At 42.2% G+C, this 26,890-nt stretch overlaps 1 protein-coding gene across 8 annotated transcripts in view; it reads left to right on the forward strand.

Moving 5' to 3' along the window:
- Positions 1–26,890, forward strand: part of OBSCN (obscurin, cytoskeletal calmodulin and titin-interacting RhoGEF) — a 236,693-nt gene that overhangs the window by 63,469 nt on the left and 146,334 nt on the right. For 5 of the 8 annotated variants that reach the window (XM_042477238.1, XM_042477239.1, XM_042477242.1 and 2 more), the window contains exons 26-40: positions 1,863–2,132; positions 3,079–3,345; positions 3,660–3,929; positions 5,427–5,693; positions 6,313–6,582; positions 8,460–8,726; positions 10,947–11,213; positions 16,104–16,370; positions 17,123–17,389; positions 18,067–18,330; positions 18,822–19,088; positions 19,521–19,784; positions 21,196–21,462; positions 22,145–22,411; positions 25,605–25,868. In XM_042477238.1, coding sequence (XP_042333172.1) covers positions 1,863–2,132; positions 3,079–3,345; positions 3,660–3,929; positions 5,427–5,693; positions 6,313–6,582; positions 8,460–8,726; positions 10,947–11,213; positions 16,104–16,370; positions 17,123–17,389; positions 18,067–18,330; positions 18,822–19,088; positions 19,521–19,784; positions 21,196–21,462; positions 22,145–22,411; positions 25,605–25,868 — 4,005 coding nt within the window. The remainder of the gene's footprint in view (positions 1–1,862; positions 2,133–3,078; positions 3,346–3,659; positions 3,930–5,426; positions 5,694–6,312; positions 6,583–8,459; positions 8,727–10,946; positions 11,214–16,103; positions 16,371–17,122; positions 17,390–18,066; positions 18,331–18,821; positions 19,089–19,520; positions 19,785–21,195; positions 21,463–22,144; positions 22,412–25,604; positions 25,869–26,890) is intronic. The other 3 variants (XM_042477240.1, XM_042477244.1, XM_042477245.1) reach the window with 3 other exon arrangements.

Below are 26,890 nucleotides of genomic sequence, written 5' to 3' on the forward strand. Positions count from 1 at the left end.
CCCATAGCCAGATGTGAAATGATTAAAGCAGCACTGAGACCTCCATAGGACTCTAGTGGATCTCAGTGCCGATGTCATCATTTTGCATCTGGCTATGGGGAAGTAGCCAGACACTTCTGCCATCCTGCTTGCTCAATCCTGTGCTCACAAGACACCGAATGGTCATGCAAGAAGCTTCAGAAGTTGTTCAATAAGTGCAGGAGTGGCGGATTTGGGTGCTGCCGAGGAAGGAAGAGAATAGCAAACTCCGCAATGCTCCCCCCCCCCAAAAAGGACATACGTACACGTAAGGGAAACTTAGACATGCTTACATCTCTACCAGGATGGCAATCACAGATTAGGTATTCTTTTCCTTGTACTTCTGTTGTCTCATATGAGCTCTTTCAAAGATGAAGATTAGGTAGAAATGTTGGCATAGAATCATAGAATTGGAAGAGACCGCAAGGGCCATCCAGTCCAACCCCCTGCCATGCAGGAAATCCAAATCAAAGCATCCCTGACAGATGGCCATCCAGCCTCTGCTTAAAGACCTCCAAGGAAGGAGACTCCACTACACTCCCAGGAAGGAGTGTGTTCCACTGTCAAACAGCTCTTACTGTCAGGAAGTTCTTCCTAATGTTGAGATGGAATCTCTTTTCCTGTAGCCTGCATCCATTGTTCCGGGTCCTGTTCTCTGGAGCAGCAGAAAACAAGCTTGCTCCCTCCTCAATATGACATCCTTTCAAATATTTAAACAGGGCTATCATATCACCTCTTAACCTTCTCTTCTCCAGGCTAAACATCCCCAGCTCCCTGAGTCGTTCCTCATAGGGCAAGGTTTCCAGACCTTTCACCATTTTAGTCGCCCTCCTCTGGACACGCTCCAGTTTCTCAATGTCCTTTTCAAATTGTGGTGCCCAGAACTGGACACAATATTCCAGGTGGGGCCTGACCAGAGCAGAATACTGTGGCACTATTACTTCTCTTGATCTAGACACTATACTTTTATTTTTATTTAACTTTTTTAATTTTAAATTAAAAACACTATACTTTTATTGATGCAGCCTAAAATTGCATTGGCCTTTTTAGCTGCCGCATCGCACTGTTGACTCAGGTTCAACTTGTGGTCTACTTGGACTCCCAGATCCCTTTCACATGTACTTTCATTCAGCCAGGTGTCCCCCATCCTATATCTGTGCATTTCATTTTTCTGCCCTAAGTGCAACACCTTACATTTCTCTCTGTTGAATTTCATTTTGTTAGCTTTGGCCCAGCTTTCCAGTCTATTCAGATCATGTTGAATGTTGATCCTATCCTCTGGAGTATTAGCTATTCCTCCTAATTTGGTGTCATCTGCAAATTTGATAAGTATGCTCCCAATTCTGTCATCCAGGTCATTGATAAAGATGTTGAATAGCACTAGGCCCAGGACAGAGCCCTGTGGGACCCCACTGGTCACTTTTCTCCAGGATGAAAAAGAGCCATTGTTGAGCACCCTTTGGGTTCGGCCGGTCAACCAATTACAGATCCATTTAACAGTTACTTTGTCTAGCCCACATAGCCCACATGTCTGAGATCTTCTTAGTAGTCAATTGGGCTATACTGATATAATGGCATTCAGTTCAAATTATCAATTGTAGTGACTGTTTTAACATCCTGGCTATAGCAATAAAATGTTGTTGTTGTTGATGCTATTGTGGCTGTAGTTGTTATTGTTGTTGTCATTAATCATAGCAGCATGTTGGCATAATTTTAAAAAGCTGTTGCAGTCTTTAAAGAGCGATAGTGGCTTGCCAGTCCTTTGCTTTGCTCCAGATGAATCGGAGCAACATCAGTCAAGACAGGATAAGCAGTTAACATTTCTCTTTGGTTCTTCCCTTCAGAACAAACCATTAATATTGTCAAGGACCTGAAAGATGTTGAGGTGACAGAGCCAGGTGAAGCCAGGTTTGAGTGTGAAATCTCCATCCAGTCTGTGAAGCCTCCCAAGTGGTCTCTGCGTGGGGAGCTGCTTCAGGCCAGCAAGGACGTCGTGATAGAGCAAGAGGGGAGACTTCACCGCCTCATCCTCAGGAAGACTGACGTGGACATGACAGGCACCATCCAGTTTGCCATTGGCAAAGCAAAGTCCTTGGCCAACCTGGTTGTAAAAGGTACCTTGCTTGAAATTGAAATAGTTCAGGGTTTGTGAACTTTGAGCCCATTTCCTAACAGGATGGCCAAGCCTTCCTGACATGGCCTACTAAATTCATGTCCTTTTGCCCATGGACCTTTCACACATAAGGCTCCCAAGAATAGAAGAGCTGGGGAACTGCATTGTAATATATTGCTTTTATAGTGTTAGCCTTTTAAAAATTTCTATTCATGTTGCTAAGTTGCTGCCCCAAAGAGCTTTCCAAGCTGAAATTCAACACAGAAATGGCAAAGTCAGGGGAAGAATATTCCATTTATGGTGAAAGGAATAAGTAGGAGGGAAGGATGAAGAGACAGTCTTTTTTCCTACCTGTTTCTTTTTAATTTTGTCTGCTATTTATTTGTCTCTTCACTGATCAATTCATTGGGATTTCTCTATAGTAATAGTTTTGACCCTATGGTAAATGACTCCCATTGTCAGTGGCATCACTAGGGTTGGTGTCACCCCAGTGTGGTAACCCTTATAATATCACCCCTAGGCTTGGAGCCACCAGGACAGTGGTCCCTCAGAAGTAGATCAGGCCACTATGGTAGAAAAAGGCTCCAGTTTACTTGCCTCCAACAGTTGATGGATCAGGGCACCCAAAGGTCATCCTGGTCTACCCACATTTTCTGCAAGTCCTGAAAGAGGTTTTTTTGGTGAAGGGAGAGGCCTGCATGATTTCTCCATGGTATGCCAACAGAGTCCCAATTGGCCTCCTTGCCACCTCCAGGAATTTGGACCTGGTCCTTCCTAGGATGTTTGTAGGAGTCCCAGTCTGTCACCCAGTATGGGCCACCACCCCCACACCCCTAGAAATGCCCATGCCCAGGTGTTAAAATGTAGCCCCTTTCTCTTCAAACCAGGGCCAGTGTCACTTCTTTACTCCCACTGACTGTGCTTCCCCTTCAACATCCTCTTTGCAGATCTCCAAGTGACCATTACCCGGCAGCTAGAAGACAAGGTAGTAATGGAAACCCACTCGGTGGTCCTCTCTTGTGATTTCAAGCCTTCTCCAAAGGTTGTAGAGTGGTATAAAGACCATACCCTCATCGAGGCCTCAGAGAGGTATAAGCTCAAGAGAGAGAAATACTCGGCAGAACTCAAAATCCTGAAGCTGAACATTGGAGATTCTGGTGTTTACAAATGCAAAGCTGGAAGCACAGAAACCAAAGCCACGCTGACCATTTTAGGTGGGTGAGCAATGCAGCATGGATTCTGTAGAGTGCAGTTTTGACACTTAAACCCTATACTTGTGTAGTGTGGGAACTGGAAAATTGGAAGCAGAAACGTTGAGATGAATGCTCTATTTGAGATTCTGGCTTTTTCTAATTGCCTGAAATAACTATTTGCTTATTTGGAAAATGACTCTTGTGTATGGACTGGAGATGGCAGCAGGTGCCATGTGGATTCAGAAGTGTGATGAAGCATTAACTGTGTTTTGTAGAGGTAATATTTTATGTCTGTGGAACATCATTCTCTGTTCTTCTGCTGCCCTTATAAACAGAGCGCAAGGTGGAGATAACCAGACACCTGCAGGATGTGGAAATTGAGGAGGAGGGCTGTGCTGTCTTCTCCTGTGAACTGTCTGAAGACAGCGAAGATGTGGAATGGTTCCTCAATGATACACACCTTTTCCCCAACAACTTCAATGAAATCAAGAGGCTGGGCAAGTCTCACAGCCTGACGCTAAAACATGTCATGCCAGAAGACTCAGGGACAGTGACAGTCAAGGTTCAGAAGAAGGCCTCAGAGAGCGCACGGCTGAAAGTGAAAGGTAAGCACCTCTCATTCCCCAGAGGAAGTTATCTGCCTCACCTCTTTATACCTGAGGTTCTTTTGTGCCTTTACTGCTTTTGTTAAATGCTTTTCCCATTTTACTGAATAAAAGCCAGGAATCGCCACTCTGATGGCATGAGAGAACTGTTGGAAATAATTCACTCCTAGGGTAACAATCCTCAGGCTTTAGGATCAGTCCTCTTGGGGTGCTGTTCTTGACTTCTGGGGTTCCAAGGTGGACATGCCTCCTTCCTTAGGATTGTTTGGTGCTTTCCCAGATTTTATATTTTATAAGACCTTACTGGCGGTAAGAACTCAATGCTAAATATGCCTGTGTTTTTCCTCCACCCTTTTGTCTTTGGCTCCCAAGAACCTTATCTCAGATTTGGCTGATGGGTTCAAAGAAGTGGCTCAAATGTGAATTAATAATAATAAAAAAGATTTTCTAGTATTAAACGGACCCATCACATTTCCCCCTTACCTTTATCCTTTCATGATTTGTCTATTGATGTTGTTAATTGTCATCAATCAGTTTTAACTTATGGCAACTTTATGAATGAGAGACCTCCAACAGATCCTATTATGAATGGCTTTGCTCAGATCCTTCAAACTCAGAGCCATGGCTTCCTTGATAGAACTGTAATGCTGTCTTCCTTTTTTCTTACAGCCTTCAGCTTTACCAAGTAGTATTTGTCTTCCTCAATGAATCATGTAGTTTCATGATATGTCAAAAATACCTTAACCTCAATTCAGTCATTTTAGCTTCTGTCCCTGCCATATCAGTCTAGGGTAAAAAGGAGCCAATTCTGTCTCATTTTCTGTTGGGTGTGTGGGGGTGATGCAGTCTTTCCTAGTATGACTATCTGGCAGAATCTTGTTGCAGCATCATTATTTTTCCTTGTAAATTGTACCTTACAAAGGCAGATCTTTGTCCCTCAAGGAACTTAAAGTTTAGAAGATAGCAGAAGGGAGGCAATAGAAAAGGAAGGATAAAGAGGAGATGAACAGGCTATCACTGTAATTATGGGCACTTAGGCATGAAACTCTAATCATAGAACATCATGTTCTGCATATAGAGATCAAAAGGTAGCTGTGGATGGGAAAGACCTCTCACTACCTGCAACCTTGGGAAAGCTGTTTAAAGTCAGACCTCCTACTCTGGACAACTAATGGACTAAATGATTGAATGGTCTTGTCCTAGTATAGGGCAGTTTTTAATATATTAATAGATAATATATGCTGAAGCTCCAGTTCTTCATCATTGGAAGCTCTGCAGTGGCCTAACAGATTTCTTTTGCTGTATAACGTCTAACAGTCATAATGAATATTTTAAAACACAGACAATGTGTGAACTTCATTTTTACAACGATTCTGAAGACACAATCCTGACCTCAAGATTACTATGACCTTGAGTTACACATTTATCAATTAAACCATTTCAGAAAGTTGCATTTCTAAACATGTCGTATCTTTCCCTTGTTGCTGCGTTTTCCAGAGAAGCCTGCTGTCTTCATGAAATCCTTGGACGATGTTGTTGGAGAAGAGCGAAGCACCATCACACTGGAATGCGAGGTCTCTAAGCCAAAGGTGAAACCCATCTGGAAAAAGGAGGGTGTGGAGCTCACTCCAGGAGACAAATATGAGATGCTGCAGGCAGGGAAGACTCTGGGCCTGGTCATCCATGAGCTCAACAAGAACGATGCTGGCTTGTATACCTGTGATCTGGGTACAGAGGTCGCCAAGTCTAGAGTCAGCATTCAAGGTAGGAGACACTGCTGGGTGAAGTCCAGGACTGTAAAATCAACTATAGCACACAATCACATACTCTATATCAGGGGTAGGCAACCTGCGGCCCGCGTTCCGGATGCGGCCCGGCAAGGCCTTGGGACCGGCCCCAGCCCAGTCCTGCCGCCGATTGCCACCGGGGCCTTTGGGGACAATTGTCTATAGAAGCCTCAGAAACATGCGTTTATATTAACATTTTTTTAAAAAATCAGCAAATTTTTTCGCATGTCCTCCACTTTTTTAAAAAAAGTGTCCACCATTTGAAAATTTTCTCCTACATTTGTCCCAGTTTATTTATTTATTAATTTTTTTAAAAAAATTATTTAATTATTTATTTTTTGGTTTCGGCCCCACAGTTGTCTGAGGGATAGCAACCCGGCCCCCAGCTCAAAAAGGTTGCCTACCCCTGCTCTATATCACAGTGTGTCACAAACAGGGGCAGATACAAATGCCCTCTAGCATAACCATACAATGTGTTGGCTAACATGTTGTAAATCGCTTACAGAGTGCTGAGTTCACTGATAAGTGGTATAGAAATGTATTGCTATTGCTATAACCACATTTTTCTCATAACTTTTATCCATTTCTCTTTTCAGAGCTGAATGTCGGCATTACGAAACGCTTAAAGAACACTGAAGTACTGGAAGGAGAGAGCTGTACCTTTGAATGTGTCCTTTCCCATGAGAGTGTTGAAGACTGCCGTTGGCTGATCAATGGGACTGAAGTGGGCCATGATGGACGATTTAGGGCCTTCAACAAAGGGAGGAAATATACCCTCAATATCAAAAAAGCTCTGCCTTCTGATGCAGGAGAAGTGGTTTTCTCTGTCCATGACCTGAACTCTAAGGCTTCTCTGGTTGTGAAAGGTGGGTAGAGAAGAATTGCTGTATATATCACACTGTGGTAGAACTTTGTGTTTTAGTTGAACACTCTCAATAAATCAGTGGTGAGCAACTGTTAGGGGTAAAGGGACCACCTTGGCCTCCTAGGGGAGTTTTGAAGGCCACAAATCAACTTAGAATAATAGAATCATTGAATTTTAGAGCTGGAAGAGATCCCAAGAGCTATCCAGTCCAACCCCATTCTGCCATGGAGGAAGACGCCATCAAAGCACTCCCAACAGATAGCCATACAGCCTCTGTTTCAAAACCCCCAAAGAAGGAGACTCCACCACTCTCCAAGCCAGCGTCTTCCACTGTCAAAGAGCCCTTGCTGTCAGGAAGTTCTTCCTAATCTTAGGTAGAATCTCTTTTCTTGTAGTTTGAATCCATTGCTCCATCTCTCCATGGAGCAGAAAACTATCGTAGTCTGCAGAGCAGCAGAAAACAAGCTTGCTCCATCTTCAGTATGGCATCCTTTCAAATATTTAAACATGCCTGTTGTGTCACTTCTTAACCTTCTCTTTTCCAGGCTAAACATAGCCAACTGGGGCATGGTGGTTTTAGGACCCTCTCACCATTTTTAGTTGCTCTCCTCTGAACATGCTCCAGGTCACTTCCTTTTATTAAAAACAGTCTCTTCTGGGTGTAAAATGACCTAGGGTGAGGTATAAATACCATAAACAAACAAACAAACAAGCAAACAAATATTACCTCTCCATCACGGGGACATTTTTTTTAATGTTTTTTTTTGGGGGGGAGGGGAGCTGGGAACAACCAAACTGACCTTGGAAGCCACATGCATCTAGGGTTGCCGTAAGCCAGGACCTCCAAACTGGGACAAATGTAGGATAAATGTAGGACAACATTTTCAAATGGAGGACACGTTTTGATAAAAATGGAGGACACGCAAAAAAAATTGATGATTTTTTAAAAATGTTAATCTAAATGCATGTTTCTAAGGCATGATCAAAATGGAGGACATTTTGGCATTATTCCTAGACAGATGGCAGAAATGGACTTCCCTTTCTGGCCATATTTATATATTTAATAATAAAAATAATGAAAAAAAGCAATAATAAAAATTAATAAAATAAAAACAAAAAATAATTTAAATTAATGAAATAAAATATAAAACAAGCAATAATAAAATTAATACAATAAAATAAGTATTTTATATTTTTAAAAATTAATTTAAAAAACCCAAGACAGACCTAATGGCCACTGACTCACCTTTCCTCCTTCTGCTCTCCTCTTCCGGTTCATGTGCGCGTGCGCGCAGGGAAGCGGGGCAGGTGTGCGTGCTGCCGCTGGCCCTTGCTGAGGCCCAGGCGGCGCGCACTGAGGAGCCCGTCTCTTTTGGCCAGCTGGCCAATGGCTGGCTGGCCAAAGCAGGGGATGGCGGGCGGGAAAGCCCTGGCGCGGGAGGCGCAGCAGCGGTGGCGGCGGTGCTGCTGCCTCCGAGAAGGAAGGCTGAGCCAGAGGAGGAGGTGGGTTGTCGCTGCCCACCAGTCAAGGAAGGGAAGGAGGAGGTGGGTTGGCGCCGCAGCCAGCCGCATTAGCAGCAGCGGCAATGGCTGCAGGAGCGGGCCCCAGACCGGGACAAATGCATGGGTGGGGGCCAAACCGGGCCAGGACCGGGAGGGGCCCCCAAAAGCAGGATTTTCCTGGTGGCCACCGGGATATGGCATCCCTACATGCATCCCATGGGTTGCATTAAATCATCAAGCAATGCTGAAATGCTCATTTATTAGGCTCACTGTGCAGCTGACATTTACCCATCTCACAGCTAATTTATCACCAATCCTAAATTTAAGAGATAATTTTTGAAAAAACAACCAAAGTAATATTTTGCTCCCTTTCAGAAAAGCCAGCAGAATTTACCAAGAAGCTGGAGGACAAGACCACAGTGGTGGGGCAGGAGGTTAGCTTAAGCTGCGACTTGTCCAAGTGGGACAGCAACATTAAGTGGTGCAAGGACGGGAAGGAGATTCGGAGGAGCCAGAAGTATGACCTCCGGCAGGAGGGAAACCGGGCTATATTAATCATCCATGATGCCATGGTCAAGGACAGTGGTGAATACACCTGTGAGACAGAAATCTCCAAAACCAAAGCAACACTTACTGTGGAAGGTGAGTGTTTGTGTCCTGAGAAGAATGGTTGGGGAGAGCTGAGCGTGGAATAGTTATTTCTGGGGCCATGCTGGCTGGGGAATTCTGGGAGTCATAGGGCATGTCTACATGGGCCATTTACCCTGGTTTTCCCTCTCCATCATGCCACCCCCTGTCCATACAATGCAGGACCAAAGCTCCATTTCAAGTGTGGACTGTCTTCACATGCACTGTACCAAATTTGGACTGTCCCTCTTTTCAATCAGATTTTAACAATGGACCTTTTGCTCTGGATTTTTAACAAAAATCTACAGCACTATGTAGTGATGCAGGGTGGCTGTTTCCACATGCATCCTGCTATGCCACCTGGTGCAGTTGCCGCTGGTGCAAATCACTCCCTCTGAGTTCACAATGAGCCATGTGATCAATACTGAACACTTTGTTTTAGACCTTCATGGGATGAACTCACACCTGTGGCCAGGCAGCAAAGTGGGATATGCATGTGGACCGCTATCTGACATTGCTCTGGGGTGTGAATATAACAGGGGGAATTCAGGCCAGCTTTGGGACCAGAATACTCTGGGAGCAGACTGGCATATACAGACTGGTGTAGACCCACCCTTAGTCCAGACAAAGTAGATTTTCAAGCTCTGCCAGTGTCCAGGCTACAGTTCATAGATATTTCCTTGCATTTTAATTATATCTCCTACCCATTCCTAGAAGGGGATTTGTAATCAAAAGCACTGCAACAAACAACAAAATCGTTAAATCTCCATTCTTTGTTCAAGGATTTCGGCCAATCTATTTGGCCTCCCCACCTCCCCAAAGGTCCTGTTCCAGACAAAATAAACCTGGAAGAAAAGTCAAGACACTCTAAAAGGACTAGGCCAGTAGTTTCTAAACAGGGACCAGATTTTGGGCAAATCCAAAAGCAAGTTCCAAAGGCAAGCAGAGATCAGAGTCCTACCAGTTGTTTGAGTAAATCAAATGAGGACAGCCTTGTGCTGGGGTCCAGCAACAATCTGGGATCTAGAACCAGTCCAAGGGACAACCAGGCAAGGGTGAACCAAGAGCCAAGTCAAACACAGAGCTAGGTCAGGCACTAGGAAATCCATCACAGTAACAGGCCAGGCATGACGGAGAAGGTCTAGAGTTTAGGAGGGAAGTGGTTTCTAGCCACTTGCAACTGAGGATTGTGTTGTTCAGTTTCCTGGACTCCATCCAGAGCTAAGCTCAATGGTGGCAATAAATCTGCTCCAGGTTGTGGACAGCATATTTTTAGGTGTATGTTTTATCTGTTTTTAATTTTTGCATGATTTTTAAAATCAGTTTTATAGTACTTTAATGCGGTGATTTTAAATGGATTTTAAAACGTTTTGTTTTTAATTTGTTGTTCTGGAAGCCACCTTGGGTCCCATCCTGGGAGAAAGGCAATACATAAATAAAGTAAATAACAAATAAATAAATGTTAAAGGACTTCATCAGGATGCTGACCTTATTTGAAGGAGTGGGTTCAGCACCTTGAATGACGCTTCTAAAATCGTAAGATATCTGAAGTCACAGATGAGGCTAAAACCTGGGGTAGGCTCTCTGTTAGGAGATTTTCAGATGGGGGGGGGAAACAGGAGTAAAAAGCATATTTCCGGCATAATCATGCAATTGTAGTGAATATTTTCAGACAAATGTTGATTGTTGCAGTCATCCAAGACTTATCCAGTGAAGATCCAGGAATGCTCCAGCAACAAACCATTCACAAGGACTTATGACAGTTAAAGTAGTGTCAATCTGCTTTATTTCTGCAGTATGGCAGCAGCTCTAGCAATTATTGTTTGTTTTGCAAAGCTAAATTAATAAATAAACAGTTATACCTTGTATCTGCAAGCTTATGCTAGAAATTCCCTTTCCCCAGTTAATCTCAAAGGTGCTACTAGGTTCCTCTATGTCTTTATAGTAAAGTAGACTAACATGTCTTTGAGCACACTGTGTGGCTAACTTGCTCATGCCTTTGTACATCATCTGGGTACATCATCTGGGTATCCAAACAGGCGAAGGGTGATCTAGAATATTATTTTTAAAAAGTAAAAGAAATAATTGGTACTTGCCAAATGCGAAGCCTCAGAGAAAGGTACAGCCATCATCATGCTTATCTTTGAACCATTACCCAGAACTGTCTTATCTATCTTGCTACACTTCATGGGAATGTTAACCTAACAATATGATTTTTATTCCATTTTACTTTAGAAGCAGGGAATTGCTTCATCAAAGACCTTTCAGACCTGAAGACAGATGAAAATAAAAAAGCAGTTTTTACTTGCGAAACCAAGAAGCCAGCTTCAGCTGTGATATGGAGGAAAGGAATCAGTGATCTCAAAACAAGCAAAAAATATGAGATCAGCCAGAAGGGGAATGTCCTGCAACTCACGGTGAATGATTTAGTGGAAGATGACAGCGACATCTATACTTGTGACATTGGCGATACCCAGTCAAGTGCAAAACTGGTTGTACAAGGTATGAAATGTCATATAGTTTCTCTCAGTAGAGTAGAGGCAGGTTAGTAGGCTGGGGAGGGGAACAATTCCAACATTTATTTCTCCAAATAAGCATGTAAGGACATGAATGTACTTCTATTCATGTCGTGTCTATTGCTTATTATCAAATGGGACGTGTGTAACTGTGATGATCCCCTTGTGGTCTAAGCATCCAAACAGCAGGCCTGCCTTGGCCCTTAGTTCCAGCAGATCCTTAGCTTCTTCCTGAGTCTCCTGGTCTATGTTCCTACTCTTTTGGAGTTGAAGATGATCCCTGGAGATCCTCGAGTCATGCTGCCACCACCCAGTGAATTCGTACTGGCTTTCCCTTAACACACACTGGGACTTGTTAAAGACTTCTGTTTCTACTTCTTGCTAATCTTCTCAAGCATCAACCAAGCTGGGACATGTATAAAGGAGTGTTGAAGTAGCAGATACTTTTAAGTATTTATTATAATTAAACAAAACAGAACAAACAGATAAGCTTATGCGGAAGCCGCTTGGGGAGGGAAACAATGGTGCTCCGCCACATGCAGGAGCCCCATTATTTCCTATGGGTCTCAAGCATAGGTGGATTTTCCCTTACGTGGGGGGGGGGTCTGGAACGGATCCCCCGCATAAGGAGAGGGCCCATTGTACAGTCGGCCCTTCTTATACACGGATTTTTTATACACGGATTCAAGCATACATGGTTTGAAAATGTCCCAAAAAAGTATAAATTTACCTTGATTTTTCATTTTTTATAAGGGACACCATTTTGCTATGTCATTATATTTAATGAGACTTGAGCATACACGGATTTTGTTATACACGGAGGATGTTGGAACCAAACCCCAGCGTATAACAAGGGTCCACTGTATAAATCATGCAAGATCATAAGGGCCATGCAGGTACAATTTGTGTAATTCTAAAAGTACAGTGGATCCTTGTTATATGCTGGGTTTTCATTCCAAGATCCCCCGTGTATAACAAAATCCGTGTATGCTCAAGTTCCATTAAGTATAATGACATAGCAAAATGGTGTCCCTAATAAAAAATGGAACATCAAGGTAAATTTATACTTTTTTGGAACATTTTCAAACCGTGTATGCTTAAATCCGTGTATAAAAATTTGTGTATAAGAAGGGCCGACTGTATTCATTTCATGTAAGCAACCAGAAAAATAACAAATAAGGCCTAAACCAGGGGTTCCCAACCTGGGGGTCGCAAACTTTCAGGGGTTGATCAACCCTTTCTCAGTGGTCACCAGGTTAGGACTCGCCCCTCCTCCTCCTCCTCCAAGCGGCCAGGTCTACTCTGGCCTGCCGTCTCCTCCCCTCTTCCACACGGCCACCACCACCACCAGTGCCATTGTGCGGGGCTGGGACTGCCACCACTTTTTCCCCTCCTCCTCTATGCGGCCGCCACCACTGCTGCCATTGAGCGGGGCTGGGGCTGCTGCCTCCTCCTTCTCCTCCTCCCCCATGTGGCCGCCGCCATCACGTGGGGCTGGGGCTGCCAGCCCCCGCCCCTTTCTGGCCTCCCAACCAATTAGGGGCCGCCAGGCGGGACTTCCAGCCACAAGGGGGGATGCAGCCCAACAAAGGTTGGGAACCGCTGGCCTAGATGTACTAATCTGACACATTCTCACCTAACTGATATATTGATGCACTATGCTGGCCTTGATGGATTTGAAATATAGTTACAGGTCTTAGCTTAGCATAGACTATCTGCCTGAATCATTCCTTCCTGCTATAGGCACAACACTACAGTTTTCCTAACCTGTAAAACTAACTCGAGGGAGACATTCCCACTTTGAATTCCCATTGTAGAAACCACTAACTGCTGAAGACTCTCTCTCTGCCTCTCTCTCCATCTGACCCTCTCTAACTGTCACTTGGTCTCAGAGGCTTTTTCTGTTAGAAGCTTCTGGAAGACTCTCACTCCTGCTCACTGATTGGTCAAGTGAGCCTTCCGTCAGCTGTGATATCATAACTTATTTGCATGTGCCTCCCTCCAAGCTTACTCTTATTACCTGGCAGAAGTCTCCCAATGACTGGAGGCCCACTCATTACAGTAACAAAAAGCACAAGTCACCACAAATGGTGACAATATCTTGTCTAGTTTAATGAAGTGTCTCCATGATGAGTCCTATTTTGACATATGAGGAGTAATGCAATGATTTTATTATGATAAATGATTTTTACTTTAATTAATTCATTTACTGATAAGTTTATCAATGTATCTAAAGCCTCTTCCTCTATACTACAGGCTTGTGCCTCCATTCAGACACACATTTGCGCATGAAGTTCTGTATGAATTGAACTAAAAACTGAAACTTCTTGTGCCCATCTTATGTGTTCATGTATGTTTGTGTCTGTTTTCCACTTCTAGGCCAGTACCGAAAGGCATGGAACATAATCTTAAAAGTCTGCTATGTTCAAGTGGCAAATCTCTACAATCCAATATAGTAATGTTTATTTGCTTTTGGGGAAATATATTTTCCAGTGGGTTTGGTGGGATTTATTCCCAGCTAGGAGTTTGGTGATTCCAAATCGAAATGCCAACCAAAAGATTATTTACTTTGGGCATGTCTACATGGGCCAGTTACTCTAGTTTCCCCTCACCGTCACCTTGACCTGTGTAAATGATGGCAGGGCCAAATCCGCCATTTGAGTGCAGGCTGTCTTCACAAGGTAAGGCCTGTTCTGCACTGAATCCGCTCTATCCCTGCCTAAATCAGATATTAAAACCTCACCTTTTGCTCTGGATTTTGCAGGAAAATCCAGCACACTCTGTAGTGATATGGGACAACTATTCACATGTATTTCTTAGCAGACCATCTGGTGCCAGCAGTGGCAGGTTAAGTCATATTCTCTGAAGTCACAACAAGTCACCCAGCTATCTCTTGTTGAAAGAGAGATATTCTTCTTATACTTCCCCGGTGACTTATGTTACATACCTAGTTTTATTTACTTGGGGCTCATTCCCATTTATACTTTAAACCAATTTTTGATTCACCTTCGTTCCATGTTGGTAATCAATTCCAAAAGGTCCGTCATTCCCAATATGAAACAAGATCTTTTCATTATCTCCTTGTAATCACTTCTTTTTTGGCACACTTGTCGTCCTCACTAGTTTGTGCTGCTTCAAAATGCATGTCAATCATCTGTGCATCATCAGTGAAGTAAGCGGTAGTCTGGGCAGCCTGGCTTAGGAACTATATATATAATAAATTGCTAGATTCAGTTAATTGGTTTTGCAACTACTTGCAATCAGTGAGGCAAGAAGTTGCAAAACCAATGAATCAAATCTTCAATCAGTTTTATTTTCCCAAAAAATCATGTGCATGTAGGTCATGCCACAAGCGCAAAGGAAGCGCTCGGGAGGGAATGCTGGATCTACAAAAGAACCGCTAGGAAACAAGTGTCTGGAAAAACCGTTTTTGTTTTTGTTTGGTGTTTGCCTCGTTTTATCATGACAGAAATCGATCAAAATAGGATCGGAACCAGTTTCAAATGGGAGCAGCAATCATATAAACCGATTAGCGATTCGCTTTAAATCATAGCGGGAATGAACCCTTGAACAGTTTTTCTCCCAGTGAAGTTGCACAAGGTTTCCAAGCTTAGAAATGGAGCAAGAGAGTAATGGAAGAGTAGATATAGATGGGTCCATGCTGTAAAGACTGTGTTCTGAAATATAACTTTCCAGACTAAGGAATGATGGTAGGATAGACCCAAAAATCTCGACTAAAGAAAGAAAGAAGATGGTGTTTTCTGTTCAGGAGTGAATTGGCAAGAATTAAGTGTGGAGTAGCAGGAAAGAAAATCGTCCTTTGGCTTGGAGATCAAGCCAGCTTCAGAAGATGTTCTCCTCAGTTACCTTGCACATGAACAAATGAAGTTGTCTTGTATTGAATCAGACCGTTGGTCCATCTAGGGCAGTATTGTTATCTCAGAAAGACAGTGGAGCTCCAGGGTTTTAGGCAGGATGTTTTTTCTAGTCCTATCTGGAGAGCCCTGAGATTCCCTGCTGGTTCCCCATTCAAGTGCTAACCCTACTTGGAAATCAAAGAGGATCAGTATGTTCAGGGTGCTCTAGTGATACCTTGACCTAGAAGGGAGCTGGAAGTATGATGAGAAACCATCACCAAGCAACAAATCTTATATTTGTTTTTTTAAATGAAAGAGAGAAACTTCAGAAAACTCTCCACCTTAAGTAAGGAAGTAACTCAACCCTACTACCTTCAGCAAAAAACTTCGTACGGTGTCTCTGTCTCTGGATATTTCTGTATTTGCTGTTGTTTGTTATCACAATGTCTATTTGTCTTTGGTTTATCGAAGTCTATGAACGCCTAGCTGTGTCAATGTGTTTTTTGTTAATGTGATTTCTACTATGTGTGAGAAAATCAATTTTACGTGTTATTATTATATGCAGGAATTATATGTTATATGTTGTCTACTATGTGTGAGAAAATCAATTTTATGTGTTGTTATTATTATATGCAGGAATTATATGTTATATGTGCATATGTTAATTACATGTTACACAGTTTGGTCTTCATGAGCCTCAAAGTTTGGATGAACCTCATGATCCCAGGCCTCCATGGATCCCATTTAGAGAGAAAGGCAGAATATAAATGCAATAAATAAATAAATTAATAATTTTTTTTCCTTTTATTTTCTTTAAAAGCATTGTAATTGCAGACTGGGAGTCTTCAGGATTTCTTTCCTTGCAAGTTGTCAATAAATAGTAGAATAGCTGCTAATTCTCATTTCTTTTTTTGGCCTCTGGATTTCCCCTTTCAAATTCCTACCGGGAAACCAACAACTCATATATGCATGGTTTTCACTCCCATTTTATGTTCATGATCTTTAATTCTGCATTTTAGCCCTGCCGGTTCTTTTTCAACAAGAACTGCAAAACAGGGAAGCTAAGGAAGGAAGCAAGGTCCGCTTGAGCTGTGAGCTTAACAAACCAGACCTACCAGTTCAGTGGATGAAGGGCAATGAAGTCCTGCAAGCAAGCGATAAGTATGAGTTCAAACAGCGGGGCACCGTGGCAGAGCTGGTCATCCGGGATGCAAAGATGACAGATGCTGGGGAATATACCTGCAGCATTGGCGAACTCAAGACATCTGCTCATGTGGAAATGACGGGTAGGAAGAGCCAAGAGCTCTGTTGCCATCATTTGATAGTCAACATTTTGTAGAAACAGTATGCATGCTATTTTGCCCACTGCAGTATAGAATCATAGAGTTGGAAGAGACCCCAAGGGCCATCCAGTCCAACCCCATTCTGCCATGCGGGAACTCACAAATCAAAGCATCCCTGACAGATGGCCATCCAGTAGCAAACTAGATGTACACAGAATGCGTTTTGTAACCTGCTTCTCTCTTGTTTTCTATCTCATAGCGCTGTTAAGTGTGAGGTTGTACAACTATTAGCAAGTTATTACTTCCCAACAGTAATTAAAGAGACTTGGTCAAAACTATGTGATATATTGGTTCAAGGACCAAGCCTTGGTAGGGTAATGCAAGCTTGTAGGACTCACACCACAGGAAACTGTGCACTCACTGTAATCTATTGCTGGCTCCCAGGATGAGATCTTATTCCAATTAATTCAGAAACCTAGGCTAGTCTTTCTGAGATGGTCTGTACATATCCCTTCAGTCTGTGGCGGTGACTCACATGATGGAATGATCCTATGTTTTGTACACGTAGAATGCTAAATGTCAGGGAGAAGGATTATGGCTTCTTTGATATGCAGGCTTTGTGAACAGTCTCATTGAGACTTGAGTTTATTAGTCTCTCCCTCTCTATGAAGAGATCCCTGCTGCATTCCTCTCTGCATGTTCTAGTCCAACATTTACCTTTCCTCCTCTCCTCTCCTCCTGGTTGTTCGTTTTAGCTGCACCGCTCATTTTCAAAGAAGAGCTTAAAGATGCAGAAAAAGAAGAGGGGGAGGATGTAGCTCTCCGCTGTGTGCTTGCTACACCCGATGTCTCCATGGCCTGGAAAAAAGGGACAACTGTTCTTCGGGCCAGTGAGAAGTACGAGATGAAGAAAGATGGTTGTGTAGCAGAACTGGTCATCCACAATGCAGAGGCAGAAGATGCCGGGAGATACTCCTGTGACGCTGGAGATCAGCAGAGCATAGCTCAGGTCAAAATCCACGGTAGGGTAAATAGGGACATGTTCATCTCATTGTCTCTTCCCCCTTCTCTATTTTTGCATACATCTCCTTCACGTTTCAGTTTGTCAAGGTTTAGCATCCATCATGTGATATAACAACCCTACAGACTAAATAGTTTTAGAAACACAGTTGAATTTTTCTCCCTTATAGTGTCAGCCTACATTGCTATATCCTTATCTTCTTGTTTTAAGGTCATGATAGTCAAGAGGACTTTAGCGTTCCTTCAATTTATAGCTCATAAAAAAGTCTATATTGTCTTGCATTAAACAGTAGCGTTACTGTAACAATAGGGCCTTGTCAGCTGCCCATTGTGACAGTCAGGCAGACATTGAGGTGTCATTTTCTGAACTGTTCAGCATTTAGAGAAAGATAGGAAAGGTTGAAGTTTCAGTAGAGGCTAAGGAAGCAGGTTTGGAAATGGAGTGGTCCAGAAGCATGAGAGGAAGGGGACAGAGCCAGAGGGGAGAAGAGAAGGAAAACTGGATGAAAAAATAGGAAGAAATATAAATGTCCAAGAGCTACAAAGTTGAGGAAGGTGGAATGAAGTGCAGAAACTGTACATGAAATGGCTGTATGATTTTTGGCCTCCTATAATGGAGTCAGATGCTAATACTGGTAAGTGATGCTCATATAAGTAAAAGAAATCCTTCATCCTTCAGCAATGCCTGTCCGTTTCAAAGAAGTACTAAAGAACATGGAAGCCACACAAGGTGGAGTAGTGACTCTCCATTGTGAGCTCAGTAAGCCTGCTCCAGTGGAGTGGATGAAAGGGAATAAAGGCTTGAGGCCCAGCAGCAAATACAGAATGAAGAAGGAAGGACCGGTTGTTGAATTGACAATCCATGATCTAGACCTGAAGGATGCTGGAGATTACACCTGCACCTCTGGAGACCAAAAGACAACAGCGGTCTTAACAGTGAAGGGTAAAAATTCTACACCACTAATCTTTTGGCATGCTTCCTTCACTGTTTTATTTATTTCTTTAGAAAGCTGAAGTGCACCTTCTACCTTTTCTTTCTCTTGACCTTCTCTGTCATATTGACACATGCACCAAGCTTTACTCTTCACTGATTTCATGCTTGCATGATTTGTTCACTCCTTCCAGCAAACTGTAGGCATACTGAAGGGGGACATATTCTGTAGTTCCCTATTAAGAAAGGTTTGAGTGCTGAGTGGGTTGACATTTTAAAAATGGGGATCCCTTAGCTTCTAGTGAGAAATTCATTTTGAAGTTGGTCTTCCAAAGTTAGAAATGTATGCGTTACTATTCTATTGAAAGCATGCCATGAGGAAGATCTCCCCACAACTGAGTGTTGCAGTACACAGTTCAGCGAGAGAATAAAGTGGGGTGGTGATGGAGCTCACTGTTGCTTGTGGCTGTTGACGCCGTCTCTGTTTGATCTGTACTCTTCAGCTTTGGCAGCACAATTCAAAACCCAATTAAAGAACGAGGAAGCAACTGAGAGTGGGACAGCCACTCTGCACTGTGAACTGACCAAGGCAGTCGACTCCGTTGAGTGGATGAAGGATCAGCAAGTGCTGGAACCAAGTGACAAGTACCTCATGAGGCTAGAAGGCCGCTTTGCTGAGCTAACTGTCCAAGATCTGGAACTGACGGACGCTGGGAGTTATACTTGTGTGTGCGGAGATCAGAAAAGCACGGCGGCATTGAAAGTGAATGGTAATAAAGTTTGTGTGCACAGTAAAAAAACAAAAAAACTGATAATGCACAAGCTTTATATCACACTGTTAAGTGATTTTGCTCCATCACGGGGCCGCTTGCTACTAAGAAGCAAGTAAAATGGCTTGCTTCTCAGTAGTTAGTTCTCATTTATCTTGATACACAAAACAATGCAGATACACAATCCCTTGCAAGATGCCAGACTACAATTCTTTGAGAAAGAGTGCACATTCTTCTATTCAGTGCCACAGCTGCTTTTTATTCTAGGAGCAATTTACACAGCAGATCTTGTAATAGTTTATTTTTTACCTTTTATTTTTTTGTCGCCATATGCTTTCCAGTAACATGGAGCTTCCCTACTCTGTAGTCCGTCAAACCATGAAGTCCTCCAAAAATGTGACCCTTTCTTTCTGTCCATATTGCATTCTTTAGCACTGCCTGTATTTTTCCAAGAAGAACTAAAAAGCAAAGAGGTTACGGAGGGAGAGACGGTTATGCTGCACTGCAGGCTGAGCAAGGCTGCCCCGGTGGAGTGGCAGAAGGGGCCAAAGGCACTCAAAGCAGGTGGCAAATACAAAATAAGACAGGATGGTCCCTATGCTGAGCTGGTGATCCATGACTTGGATGTGGCCGATGGCGGAGACTACTCTTGCACATGTGGAAGCCAGAAGACGACGGCTAGCTTGACAGTGAATGGTAAAAAAAGAAGAAGCTCACACACACACACAAACACACATATTGCATACCTCTTACAACCTTTCTTTTGAAATTAATTCCAAAGCTACACTTTCTGATCCCTTCCCTGTAATGCATTATTGCAATTCTGACATTCCTTTTCTCCCCCTCTTAACTATCCCTTTATGGGCTTCTGGAAATTTCTCCTTAGAACAGACCTTGGCAAATATTTTCTTCACATATGTTACAAATGTACAGGCTCATATGTAAATCTTGGGAAGGCACCATAAGGTCTCTGTGATACTTTGATTTGCTGAGAAAGATTCCCTGGATTTTTAATTCAGTTCAGTTTTGGTGAGATTATCCATTAGCAAGAGTCAGGGAAGGAAGGCCTTCTCTGCAATTTGGCATATGAAGTTGGGCAGGGGGATGAAAGATTCCTTCCTTTCTTCCCATCCTCCATCTAGCACACCAAGCCTCCTGCATATCATATTTGAGAAAAGGGGCAACTGTGATTAAGTAGAATGCAACTATGCTTATTTTAGATGCAGGCATGGGAATTTTGAGCCTTCTAGATATCTGTGAATTGCAAGTTCCTGTAACCACAGCTAGCACAGTAAGGAATGCTGGCAAATGCAGTCCAGCCACATCTGAAAGACCTCACCATTACTACTTTAGTACAAGAGTGAGGTATACTGTATATACTCGTGTTTAAGTAGAGCTCATAAACAAGTCAATGGCAAGCTTGAAGCCCAAACCTAGAAGTATGAAACAAAGGATGTAAACTATGAAGCAAATGAAAATGATGCCAAAGAAGTTGCAAAATTATGGCAGGCATAACTGTATGTGATCACCATAAAGGCTGGATGGATGGTGAAAAATCCATCAGTAAGAATTCCTACGAAAGGTATATCTCCAGATCTGCCAATTAGCTAGACTCAAACAGTCACATGAAGCCTTATTGAAATGCAGGCTATTGAAATGCAGAAAGTGTTCTAACATTTAACAAACCTAGCAAAGTTAGGGAGATCTATTTGGTCAAGGCTCCAAATATTAATTTTTTTAAAGGCTATCCCATAATTTTTTGTGGGTTTTTCGGGCTGTGTGACCATGTTCTAGAAGATTTTCTTCCTGACGTTTCACCAGCATCTGTGGCTGGTATCTTTAGAGAACACTTGCCTGGAAAAACCCACAAAAAACTATGGATGCTGGCCATGAAAGCCTTCAACTTCACACTGTTCCATAACTTTGCAGCCTGACAAAATGGTAGCCCCTGAGACATTTTAAATGCTGTAAAAAATGAAAGCCCATGTAAATCTGTGTTTCCATGCTGAGAGCATGCTTCTGATTGCTTCTTGAGAGAGGAATAGTTCATGATCCTGACTGTCTCATCTCTGATGGGTGCATGTCCCATGTTGCCTTCACTCTGCAGTCCTGCCGGTGCTTTTCACCAAAACCTTGATGGACCAAGAAGCTACAGAAGGGAAAGACATCACTTTGCGGTGTGAGCTGAACAAAGCCTCTGCCAATGTAGAATGGAAGAAAGGTCTCAAAACTTTGAAGCCAGGCAGCAAACACAAAATGAGACAAGAAGGTGCTATGGCTGAACTAGTCATCCAAGGCCTGGAACTCACCGATTCAGGAAGTTACAGTTGTGTGTGTGGAGGGCAGCAGACCACAGCATCTTTAGAAGTCAAGGGTAAACTATTCTCCCCAAAACCCCTTTTTTTTCTACTGCTCACTCCATTGCTTTGGTCAGATCTCCATGGCTTTCCCCGTTTTGGGGATTTGCCTCTTTGCACTCTTTGTTATAAAAGGACCAAGATTTTAGAGGGAAGCCTTTCCTTAGGTTTAGATCTGTAGTGACTTCATTTTTAATGAGAGGGCTGTTGAGATGATAATAGTGGTGTTTGTAACGTATGACATATTCCATTCAGATAGATAAAGCAAAACAAAGGCTAAGTTCACTGTCAGAAAAATCCATCGAATTTATGACTTCAAATACAATTCCAGTGATAAAGGTTTTATTATTATTCTTGGTCAGGATATTCTTTTGGGTAGGTCTGTTGTTATGGTGTTTGACTCTGCATGAACAGTAACCTCAGGAGGGTTTTCAAAGTACTCCTTAGATAGCTGAGACATCATTTTCTCAAGTATCATCTCAAATGGTTTCCATTTATCCAGGGCCACATACCTTTTTAAATGGCACAAATCCTCTTCCATTGAAAAGAGTATTCTAGAGATGTTCGGACAACCAGTTTTTCTCCAAGGGGTGATGCATTTTGCTGCTCGGAGTGATGGAGATTCAGAGGTTGCATGTACTCAGTTTCTTTTCTTCCCACACTTACTTTTACACTCTCTCCTTATTACCGTCTTCTCAGCCCTGCCAGTACTATTCAAAGAAGGGTTGAAGAACAGGGAAGCTGTAGAAGGCACTACAGCCACCCTGCATTGTGAAATGACCAAAGCTGGTGCTGAAGTGGAATGGAAGAAGGGACCCAAAACCCTCAAGTCAAGTGACAAATACCGAATGAGGCAAGAAGGCGCTGCAGCCGAACTTCTGATTCGAGATCTGCAGGTGGCGGATACAGGAGACTATGCCTGTCTTTGTGGTGACCAAAAGACAACAGCCACCTTGACCGTTCATGGTAATGAAATGTTCCACGTTACCCTCGTGATGTTTCAGCATTGCCTTCTCTGTGGAAATTCCTGGTTTTGTGTTGTCTCAGTTCATTGTTGTATTGCTTGGCTGGCTTTGATCTGTTACCTGGTTGCTCATGTGGTAAAGCATATTATGCTGTGTTTGTCTCCAGTGTCACAAAATGTCATAAAGTCATCCTAATGTTAATGTTACGGCCATTAAAAAAAATAAACTTAAAATCCCAAATGTTTGTGCTTACATTATCTACTGTAAGCACCGGAATAACATCTATGTAATTCTACAGAACTACAGCAGTACATGATAGCAGATGACAAAATCATATTTCTTTTCATCATATACATTTACTGTTCCTGGTATAGACTCTGGCATAAGAAGATACGATGTCCTTGTTATATATCAGAGCCACTGGATTCAGCTTTCTGCCCTCTGAAACTATCTTTCATAGAAGTGTGATTTGACACTTCTTAAAAATACTCCAATGTCAGAAGTAATGCATCATTCTCTGAAGATGCCAGATGCCACAGATGCTGGTGAAACATCAGGAGGAAACTATTCTAGAACATGGCCACAGAGCCCCAAAAACCCACAAAAAACAATGCATTACAACTTGGAACCTGTAATGTAACTTGATAATTCATACAATTTTAAATCTGAGTAGAGATCTTTCCTCTTTCATATGCCTTCATGTTCTTGACTATCACCTAGTCCAGAAGGTCATATTCCTTCTGCAGGATAATCTATCCTTTTATCTCCTCTAATATCTGTGCTTTTTTCTTGGTCTTTCCTGCACTGTACATATTTTTTGTAGAGCCAGGGAACTGTAGAATTGGAAGCTATCCTAAAGATTGTCTTGTCAACCTCCCTATGCCAAATCAGGACATCCATTGCTAAGGCTTCCCAGAGCGGTGGCCAACCAACTGCTGTTTAAAAACCACCAATGAAAGAAAGTCCATCTCCATTCTTGGTCAACTAGCTCTTGCCATCAGAAAGTTCTTCACAATGTTTAGTTGGAATATCTTGTCTTGTAATTGGAATGCATTGCTTTAGGTTGTGCTCCCCGAAGCAGCAGAAGCAAACTCATTCCATCTTCTAAATGATAGTCCTTCATATATCTGTAGATCGCATCATATCGCCTTTTAGTTTTCTTTTCTCTAGGCTAAACATGTCCGGCTCCCTCCTATCACTTTCTCTGGACACATTCTAACAGCATAATTGGTGGTACCCAGAAATAGGTATAATATTCCAAGTGAAGTCTGGCTAGTCAGAATAGACTGGTCCTGTTACTTCTCTTGAATGGAAATAGTGATGTTCTTTTTTGAAACAACATGTTCTCTCACATCCTATCTCTTTTTAAAAAAAGGTTTTTGGAACAAAACAAAACAAAAACCCACAGTGAGTTGCAGAGCTTTCATTCCTGAAATGAGGCATTCCTCGGAATAAATATATATTTATTGCTTTACTCGGTGCTTCCATAAGTCTATTGAAATCCAAGTTCAAAGGATCAATGATAGTTTTCATACTAACATGGCAATCTTTTGGAGTCACATTGAATTAAAAACCTGAATTGTTCACATCTACCTATCTACAGTATACAACAGTAACCTTCCAATCTTATAATAATCTTTTACAACTGGCAAGGAAATGGCCAATTTCAGAAAAATCTATGCAAGGGTCAACAAATTGTTGTTCATTCCCAACTTATATTCGAGTTGGAAAAAGTCAGTGACCACAGTTTATCTTACTTATGAGAGACTGAGCAATTTTTGCTGGCATTTTGGGTTGGCTTCTACATTTGTAGACTGCAGTTCTTCTAGGAACTATGATTGATTGCATTCTTTGAGGCTTACTTCTGAGTACTATGTTCAGGATTATTCTGCCTCAGTTGGGTGAAAATGGCTCACATGGCGTATTACTTATCCGGCATAGAAAATTCAAGGAAATCTGCAGAACCTGTCAGTCACAGCTGGACTTTACTACAGTGTGACCACCTACTACTTATTCCTGTTACTTAGAAGACATTTCCTTTAATGTCAGAAAACCTCACTTTTAAGTGTGCTTAACTTTGGGATGGAAGCCTGTTTGGCTCTACTTTCCCCAACCAATTGGGTAATCATATCTTTAAGACTGTTCTGTTTCTGGGATAGTCATCTTCAATTCTGTTTTATGGGATAATTGCTTATTTCACCCTTCTCTATCCTTAAAAGAAAAATTCTTTCGAGAGCTCGTTTTCCCTTAGTTTTCTGCATTTTTGGGGGGGAGGGGTTGCTGTCAGCATTTGTTTCTCATACTGTATGTTTCATTTGTGTCCTGACGATATTTATGCTTCATTTGTTTTTGTGTTGTGGTGTATATTTATATTTTGTTTGTGGAGATGTTGACATTTAAAGTTGTTGAACGTAAAATTTGTAACACTGGAAGATGTATTTTTTTCCATCTGCATTCTCCAAAATTTCCCCAGTTTCACTGTGAGGAGCGATTGAAAATTAGCTGAAAATGAAGCTAAAAAAATTAGAAAGTAACTTCTAGTACTGTATTGCTTTAGCTTTATTTTCAGTATTGTTCCAGCCCTGGAAGGGGGGGGGGGGTGCAATATAGGAATCAAAACTGCCCCCACGCAATATGGCTGTGAATCCCTGCCACCATCAAATTATTTGTCTTGAGAAATATGTGCATCTAATCTGTCTGTGAGAGTTGTGCTGTGAACGAAAAGAAAATGCAATTAATTAATGACAATTTTATACTGGTCAAAGACCGAATAAATTTTATTACTATTACTAATGACAATTAACTAATTAATAGGGGGTAAAATTTTATTTTCCATCCAATTTGTTGCTGAAAAGTGAGAAACGGCCAACATTTCCTCTTGACAGTTGTGGCTTTAAGTTTATTTTGGAAATGTAAAATGTGACGTTTGCACCTAAAATGTCACCTTCTAAAATTCTGAAGCCAATGACTTTTTAAATGAAAGTCTTATGACTTATGAAAGTATTTTAAATATTTTGCGTGTCATTGTGTTATTGGGCAAAAGAAGCCAAGGAAACTAGCCAGCAAAGTATGGTTCTCTCAAAAGTCCCCTTTGATTACAATGGGCCTTCCATGTGCGCTGTCCTTGGTGGAACAGCCTCCAGTGTGTGACACTTTGGGCATGACACGCTCTTTGTCAATATTACACCCTTCAGCTTTGCCGGCACATTTCCAAGAAGAGCTCAAAAGCAAAGCAATGACCGAAGGCGAGACGGCCACGCTCCGCTGTGAACTAAGCAAGGCTGCTCCAGTGGAATGGAGAAAGGGAGATCAAATGCTCAAGCCAAGTGACAAATATAAAATCAAGCAGAAGGATAATGTGGCTGAGCTGATGATCCTCAATATCACTGACCAAGATGCTGGAGACTACTCCTGTATTTGCGGTGATCAAAAGACGTCGGCATCTCTAACCGTGCATGGTAAATATTATACATCTAGAAGAGTGTCATGTTGCCAGTGTTTTGGAATAATCGCTTTATATCTAAATTCCCAGGCCACTTGATAAGCACCCTAGATGGGATTTCTGTTCACAGTGATAAGTCTCCTGTTTCTATTTCTAGAATCCTCTGCTGTTTTCCCTCTGGATGATGTAAATAGATAGACTGTAATGGGTATGTAATATTTGAAAGTGACTGAGTCACTGCTGAGATCCTATGCCCCCCAAAAAGGATGTCTTGGGGCATTTCTCTCTCATTGACATGTTTCAGCCATTATATGTGGCATGTGCATATAGTAAAAACATCTATATATGCAAGGTGAAATACTCAGATTCTGGCCTTCTCCCATAGCTGCACATGAATGTTCCTTACAGAGCCAAAAATCTTTTCTTGGTCCTACTGCAGCTTGGTGCCTGTAGTTTGGAAGATCTGCTTAGAACAGTAGTTGAAATAGATGTTTTTCACACTGGAGCTCATATACACTGTGCATGCATGCTTTTATGTGTATATGGAAAGAGGGAGGTGAATTTATTTCCTGATTTTTTATTGCCATCACAGATTTGACCCTGGGACAAAGGCAGTGCTCATGGGTCCATCAGGTACACATAACCCCACATGGGTTTTAGATTGTAAAATGTAGAGTAACCAAGCAAATTGTGGGTGGTCTACACACCAAGGGGCTGAAGTGGATTGTGTGATATGCTGTACTGTTTTTCTTCCAGAGCCTGAGTGTAAAACAACTATGGCCCTCCAAATGATTTTGGCCTATAGCTCTTAGCAGTCTTACTTAGTATAGCCAACAGAGGAGGATTTGGTTTGCTGCATCTGAGATAAAGGAATAGTAGAAGAAAAGAGAGAATGAATGAACGAATGAAATGAAAGCGGGGGGATGCAAGTTTTGGGGTTCCTGGTGGGAGAGAGTTAACTGTAACTTTTGTTGTTGAAAAACGTGAAGTGGTACTGATCTTTGTCTAAATGAATTAGGCTGTGAACAACAGCAAAAA

Source organism: Sceloporus undulatus, chromosome 6 (genome assembly GCF_019175285.1).
Source record: "Sceloporus undulatus isolate JIND9_A2432 ecotype Alabama chromosome 6, SceUnd_v1.1, whole genome shotgun sequence".
NCBI lineage: Eukaryota > Metazoa > Chordata > Lepidosauria > Squamata > Phrynosomatidae > Sceloporus > Sceloporus undulatus.